The sequence below is a fragment of the Ailuropoda melanoleuca genome, chromosome 3 (assembly GCF_002007445.2).
Source record: "Ailuropoda melanoleuca isolate Jingjing chromosome 3, ASM200744v2, whole genome shotgun sequence".
In the NCBI taxonomy this organism is placed as follows: Eukaryota; Metazoa; Chordata; class Mammalia; order Carnivora; family Ursidae; genus Ailuropoda; species Ailuropoda melanoleuca.
Genome location: NC_048220.1, coordinates 28,903,597 through 28,911,528, shown reverse-complemented (window position 1 = coordinate 28,911,528; position 7,932 = coordinate 28,903,597). Strand labels below are relative to the sequence as shown.

The window sequence follows — 7,932 nt, the reverse complement described above, 5'->3', positions numbered from 1 at the left end:
ATAGACCTCTATATGGGAGACTTACATGGATGAATTCCACTTCCACAAATGAGACAGGTTTTTTTTTTTTTTTGGAGAGAGAGAGAGTGAGTAGGGGGCAAAGGGAGAGGGAGAGAAAGAGGATCTCAAGCAGACTCCATGCCCAGTGCAGAGACCAGCATGGGGATGGAGCTCATGACCCTGAGACATGAGCTGAGCCAAAATCAAGAGTCTGATACTTGGGGCGCCTGGGTGGCACAGCGGTTGGGCGTCTGCCTTCGGCTCAGGGCGTGATCCCGGCATTGTGGGATCGAGCCCCACATCAGGCTCCTCTGCTAGGAGCCTGCTTCTTCCTCTCCCTCTCCCCCTGCTTGTGTTCCCTCTCTCGCTGGCTGTCTCTATCTCTGTCAAATAAATAAATAAAATCTTTAAAAAAAAAAAAAAGAGTCTGATACTTAACCAACTGAGCCACCCAGGCACCCCAAGACAAATTCATGTTTAAATTGAACACAACTAATGAATCATTGAACATTACATCAAAAACTAATGATGTACTGTATGTTGGCTAATTTGATTTAAATTAAAAAAAGAAACCAACAACAACAAAATACAGAGACATGACAGAGAAAGCAATGTATTTACTTATTTTTAGGAGAATTAAATAAAACCAGACAGACCAATTCCATTTCTTATATATCTGTATGTCTAATTTCAACATACAAATCTATATTTTAACTGACATCTCTATTAAACATAGCTTATAAATATATAAACATGCCTGCATAATAAAATTTGAATTTTTCATACTTTAGTATCCATATAATAGTTTTATAATTGTAATGGAAATTTTAAATCAAGTTAATGTGATTTTCATTTAAAGTTAAAACATCATTATGAAGAAAACTTAATAAGACTTAGGAAACTTATACTTGTTTAAGATCATATAGCATATAGGGTTATAAAGAAATACTTATTTTGGTTAAAATGTGTTCTTTGTGGATAATTCTAGTCTTAAAAATCTGTTTTTCATCCCAGATAAAAGGGTTTGCTGAACAACAAAATAAATAACAATAACATTGGACTATAACCCAAATAATAAAGTATATATCCATGAGTCTATATATAAAGAAAAAACTACAGAATGAATAAAAGGAGGAGAAATTAAAAGTTTTTCTTCAGTTAATTAATGTAAAGGGAATCAGGGAAATAGAAAATTACCATTCAAATTCCACAGTTTTAATTGCCATAGGAAATATTCAATAACAGGTACAAAATTAGTGGGCAAAAGTTTAAGCAGAAACATGGTATCTGCATAGTTTCAAAGTGTCTCTCTCCCAGTATTTATTAATTACAAAGAAAAAAATAGTAAACTTTACAGTGGAGAAATTTGACAGATACTATCTTAACTGAGTGATGGATATTAATATCACCTTAACACTATTGAACTGTATACTTAAAAATGTTTAATATGGTAAATTTTATGTTGCTTTTAACCAAGATTTTTTAAAAGATTAATATTACTGCTCAATAGGACACATTGACATCATGTACCCCCAATAATGAGGCACAGAGAAGGATACAATATCATTTCTGTGGTATTCTTCCCAATAATGCATAACATCAATCTAATCTAAAGAAGGCAATCTCAAATTGAAGGACGTGTTTGTTAACTAAACTTATTATAGTAATCGTTTCACAATACATGTAAGTCAAGTCATTATGCCATACACCTTGAAATTATACAGTGCTATATGTCAGTTATATCTCAATAAAACTGAAAAAATTGAAAAAATCAAATCTGGTAATATCTGAAAACATATCTTTTCTTAAGGCTACTTAATTGATATTCATGATCACTCTTTTCCTTAATATCTTTTTCTTTTATAGTTGTGTCTAACACTTGTTAACTACAGTAAGCCTAATTTATTTTTTCCCTCATCTACCTTTCATTCCCCACATTCATGTAACTGCTCTCTGATAAGGAATGGAATAGACTTCTGTGTATAAAGAGAGGTTTGAGACTTGCCTAAGGCCCTAAACAGTCATTAAGATATCACCTGTAACTTAATTTTGGGAAACATTCCTGAACTGAATCTCTTTAGTCTTATATCTGTCCTTATTCACCTTCTTAAATAAGTCAATCCCTTTTTTTCCTTTACCTTTCCTTCCACCCTATTATCTATGAGGACCACCATTCACCAGGCATTTGCATTGTTGTGAACAATGGCATGCAAGACGTGGAGTCAAAGATGATCTCCACATACTGAGAGGCAAAAATCTAAAATTTCTGAGTAATGATAAACTATATTTCTGCTTCTCAAATCTAACTGCTTCCTGATGTATCGAAACTAGAACCTAGTTTTCGTCCCTATACATGCGTAACTGTCTACTGGAAAATAATTTAAAGGCACAGTAACAGGATATCTCTATGGAACTAAGCATTTCCAGGGCCGGGACTAATGAACTTTGGGGGAGACATAAATAATGGCTACATATAGTTTATGAGTAAGAGCTACATACAGTTGTCAGGTACTCGGCCATGGTCCTCTGACCCCCGAGACCTATTCCTATCAGAATCTGGTGGTAGACTGGAGCCAGCCTCTGTTTTTGCCTCTCCAGTGCCATGGGGGAAGGGGAAGTTGGGCATAAAGCGCTTAAGAAACCGAAACTCACTATTGCTGGTGCCAGTGGCTGAGCACATTTCATAGGGACACGGCTGAGATAACGATCCGTTGGCCCCACCTTGTACCAGGTTGTTAGGGAAATTACAGTCATCATAGAAATGCTCTTGAACTGTGAACTTTTCTCTATATTTAACCTTCTGGTAGATATGTATAACAAAGATCACTGTGACAGACAGGAGAAAGAGAAAAGAAAGCACAGCCAGAGAAATGACCAAATATTTAGTGGATGGATTTACCCTTGTAGGATTCTTGGAAGGATCCCGGAACTGCAGATAGGGTTCAGAAAAACCATCTACCAGCAAGATGTTGAGTGAGGCAGTAGTGGATAGAGCCGGTTGGCCATGATCCTGAACAAGAATGGTCAGTTTCTGAATCACGGGGTCTCTCTCAGATATCTGCCGCAATGTGCGGATTTCCCCATTTTGTTGTTGAACAGAGAATAACCCAGGGTCAGTGGCCTTAAGGAGATGATATGAAAGCCAAGAATTCTGACCTGAGTCACCATCCACAGCCACTACCTTGGTCACCAGGTAGCCTGCATCTGCAGACCTGGGCACCAGGTCATTGCAGGGCAAGGTGCCATTCTGCAGTGGGTACAAGATCATTGGGCGGTTGTCATTGTCATCCAGAACAACCACTCTGACAGTAACCTGGCTACTCAGTGACAGGAAGCCCCCATCAGTTGCCTTTACCACAAACTGAAAATTTTGAATGGCCTCATAATCCATGGTTCTCAGTGCATAGAGCTTCCCGTTGTCTGAATTTATGGAGATGTAAGCAAAGACGGATAAATCTCCACTCTGTGGAGGCAGCAGAGTATATGTAACTTGGGCATTCTCACCCAAATCTAGATCCTCAGCGTGAACTTTGCCAATAAAAATTGCTGGGCTGTTGTTTTCTCGAACAGTCAAAATGTAGGAGTCTTCCTGAAATATTGGGGGATTGTCATTAATGTCAGATATTAGCACCTCAATCACAGTTTCTGTGAACAGACTGGGTGGCCCAGTATCCATGGCAACGACGGTGATATTATAGCCTGAAACTTCTTCCCGATCCAAGCCTCTGTCAGTAACCAGTGAGTAAGAATTCTGGAAAGTGGGTCTGACTGCAAAAGGAAGGTCTTCTCTGAGGAAGCAGGTGATTTTTCCTCCCACCCGAACGTCCCGGTCTCGAATAGAGAAAAGGGCCACGACAGTTTGTAGTGGGGAGTCCTCAGGGAGAGGGCTGGACACAGAGGAGACTGTCACCTCAGGAGGATTGTCATTAACATCCACCACTTCCACCAGGACTTTGCTGTGGGCAGAGAGGCCTCCTCCGTCGGTGGCTTGAATGTCAATATCGTATGTTTCAATTGCTTCAAAATCTAGGGGCCCTCTCAGTCGAACCTCTCCAGTTTGAGAGTCAATCTGAAATGTCTGGAGAACTGCTTCTGGGTTTTGAGCTAAGGAGTAAGTAATTTCCTTGTTGGAGCCCTCGTCCAGGTCTGTGGCACTCACAGTGGCCACCAACGAACCATTGGCGCTATTTTCTGGTACCTGAGCGCGGTACACCAGCCTAGAGAACAGGGGCACGTGGTCATTGACGTCCAGAACCTTCACGCGGATGTAGGCGATGCCAGACTTGGGTGGGGACCCGCCGTCCACCGCCGTAATTGTCAGGTTGACCTCAGGCTGCTCCTCTCTGTCCAGGGGCTTATCCAGGACCAGCTCGGCATATTTGGGCCCATGGCTGCGAAAGCGGGTATGCAGGTGGAAATACGCGTTGGGGCTCAAGGTGTAGTTTTGAAGACCATTGAGGCCCACGTCCAGGTCCTGGGCGCTCTGCAGAGGAAAACGTGAACCCAGAGGTGTGCTCTCCGGAATCTTTAAAAGCGGCTCCTTGTTCAGGAAAACCGGGGCATTGTCATTGATATCAAATACCCTGACCTCCACACGAAAGGACTGCAGCGGCTCAGCCAGGACTATTTCAAAGTGCAGAACACACGGGTCAGCTTTGCCGCACAGTGACTCCCTATCCAGTTTCTCCTTCACGAACAGATCCCCTGTCTTGCGGTGGAGCCGGAAATGCAGTTTGTTGCCTTCGGAAACCAGCCGCGCCCCGCGCGCAGCCAGCTTCCCTACCTCCAGCCCCAGGTCCTTAGCCACATTAGCCACAAACGAACCGCTCTCCATCTCTTCCGCCACTGAATAGCGGATGGTGGCCGCACTCCCCACAGATATGCACAGCAAAAAGAGAAGAGACCCTACTTGCCTGCTCCGCAGGAGTTTTCTGTGCGCCACCGCCATCCGTTCTCACAGGCGCCCCCTCTGCAGCAGCCACCACCTGTTGCGGATATACTTCACTTTTCCGCCAACAGGTTCCTGCAACTGCTGTGTTCGGCTTTGCTCGTCTCTAACCGCAGCGCCACCAAGGGCTAGCCGCGCCGGCTAAGCTGTTTTGCACTTGAAAGAAAATTTGCATTGAGCAACTCAACTCCCCAGTCTATCCAGTGTATTAATAGGTATGTTCTCATTCCGGAGATTAGGTAGAGGATGAAAGTTGTTGCCAAAGCAACGGCTGACTCGCCTTTTAACTCCCTTTCAGAAAAAAAGTCCTTGGGAATTAAGAAGCCAATGAGGATACTCGCTCAAGCTGAAGTCACCTATCCGCCAGCAGGCTGGGGCCGCTGTAGCAACGGGCAAACAGCGAGGAGTAAGCAAGCTACTTTGCATAGTGCACAGAGTCCGCCCTGAGATCAGGGGAGAGGCGAAAAGATCCTGGAGCCAAATAGATGGAGGCGAGGGGGGGAACTGGAGAAAGTAATCAGCAGAAAAAAGAAAGGGGACAGACAGATATTTCCTTCAGGAACCTGGTGTCCAGCAGGTACATTGATAGGGTAACTGGCCAACTAGGCTCTTGATTTGCACAAATCATTCCTTTCCCAGAACTCTCAAGTGCTCAGGAAGCAGGTGGTTTGGCACTTAGGATTACGATGGCAGTAATATTTACCGGGTATGATTTCTGTATAGCGCTGGTACTGTGTTGATTACCCGCATTATTTAATTTAATCCTTGCAACAACTCCATGAAGTACACATTACTATTTCTTTTTTTACAGACAAAGAAACTGACACTGGATATGTCACTCTCCCAAGAACCCCTACTGAATAAATATTAGAGAAGGAATTCAATTTAATTTTGTCTGACTCCAGAGTCTGTGCTGTTAATCAGTATATTATTCTGTTTCCCAGATAACATGGTGGACAAATGAAATGAAGATGTTTGGCTTTGGATTTGAAAGGAAATAACAGACTACTTATATATATTGAAAATGACCTGATAGAAATTTGGGAGATATTTCTTCAGAGTTTCTTTTACAATCATAGCACCAGAGAAGGTTTAAGAATGATAAGCCACCTCAAAAAAGATGGACTCTTCAATCTCTATTACAAATCTTAACATTTGGCTTAAGTGTGCATCCCTAAACAGCTGTATTTGTCTCCTCTAAAAACTGCATATCAAAGTATATACAATATACAATAAAGTGTATGGAAGGTAATATTTTTTACTATGGTAAAAAAAAAAACACCCTTTGGCCACAGAGCATCAGGAACGCACCTGTAGTTAAACAAAGTTGTATATTCTGACTTATTGGAACAAGGGAGACTGCATGCCCCAGAGAATCATGAGACATCTCAGTAGGAGGATGTTAGAAAGGACTTAAGGTGATTTGTGGGGGGAGTGAAGCAGGACTTTTCTCTGGATGGGATGCTATCAGAAACGGAGTTGATACTATGGCTGGGTGTATTAATAATTCTTAGTTAGAAGGTAAGAGAAAGGAGGAGGTAAAGCTGTGATTGACATATCAGCCAGGATAGAGAGATATTGGGTCATTTTTTGTGGATTGGACAGTATTCTTTTTTGTCTGTGTTTAGACATGATTATGGTGTTTTAAATGTAGTTAAACTTGTTTTAAATTTGATCCATCACAGTCACAGAGTGGCCTTGTGTAATGTTGGTGTGCTGTGAAATTATTTTTGTTCAACAGGGGAACACCATGGCCCAGCTTGGAGTATTAGGTCAGCTGCTATCTGTCAGATATTGCTTTTTGTCTTTTTCATTATAAATATAGCAAAACTCATTCACCCATTCTATTGAGAACTGCTACTGTTCATAGCAGCATGCCCTTGTATATGTCATTTTGTGAACATGTATACATATTTTGGGTGAGGGCGCATATACTCAGAGGAGGCACTGGTGTCACAGGGTATGTTCTTTTCAGCTTTCCTTCCTATTGCCAAACTGCTAAGAGGTTGTACCAATTTATACTCTGATCACCACGGTAACCTCCAGTTGTTCAAATTCTTACCAACACCTAGTATTACTCATCTTTTTAAAGTTTAACCATTCTCGCTATCTCAGGGTGAGTTTAATTGCTTTTCTCTGTTGATTAATTATTGATGAGGTAGGATACTGTTTAATTTATCTTTAGTCACCTGGTTATCCTTTGGGTGGGGAGAGGTTGTTTGGGTCTCTTGCCCATTTTTTTCCATTGGATCATTTACCTTTTTCCTACTGATTTGTAGCTCTTCATATATTCTGAATATGAGTCCTGAATATCATAAGTGAGAGAATGAGACATGTTTATCTTTAGTCAATATATGTCTACGGAGTTTTTGCTTAAAAGGAGGTATTTCTCCCAGTGATTCACACATCATGCAGAAGCTTATGGCATCTTAGGGAATCTTTTTAAAATGTGAAATATAATTCACATGTAACAACATAATATGTACTATATTAGTTTCAGGTGTACAACATAATGATTCAATATTTGTATATATATGAAATGATCACCAGAGTAAGTCTACTTAGCATCTATGACCACATGGAGTTAAAATATTTTTTTCCTGTGATGAGAACTGTTTAAAAATTTATTTTAATTCCACTATGTTTTTTTTAAGAGATTTTATTTATTTATTTATCAGAGTGAGAGAGAGAGAGCACAAGCAGGGGGAGCAGCAGTTAGAGGGAGAAGCGGGCTCCCTACTGAGCAAGGAGTGAGCAAGGAGCCTGGTGCGGGACTCAAACCCAGGACCCTGGGATCATGACCTGAGCCAAAGGCAGGCGCTTAACTGACTGAGCCACCCAGGCATCCTGAATTCCAGTATGGTTAACAGCATTATAGGAGTTTCAAGTGTACTCATCACAACACGTGCACTCCTTAGTCCCCATCACTGATTTCACTCATCTCTCCACCCACCTGCCCTGATGAGAACTTTTAAGATCTGTTT

At 41.4% G+C, this 7,932-nt stretch overlaps 1 protein-coding gene across 1 annotated transcript; it reads right to left on the bottom strand.

The window, feature by feature from the left end:
• Positions 1 to 1,142: 1,142 nt before the first annotated feature.
• PCDHB1 (protocadherin beta 1) lies at positions 1,143 to 5,082 on the bottom strand. The gene has a single exon (XM_019796054.1). The coding sequence runs from the start codon at positions 4,946 to 4,948 to the stop codon at positions 2,492 to 2,494; it is 2,457 nt and encodes an 818-aa protein (XP_019651613.1). The 5' UTR covers positions 4,949 to 5,082; the 3' UTR covers positions 1,143 to 2,491.
• Between the last annotated feature and the right edge of the window lie 2,850 nt (positions 5,083 to 7,932).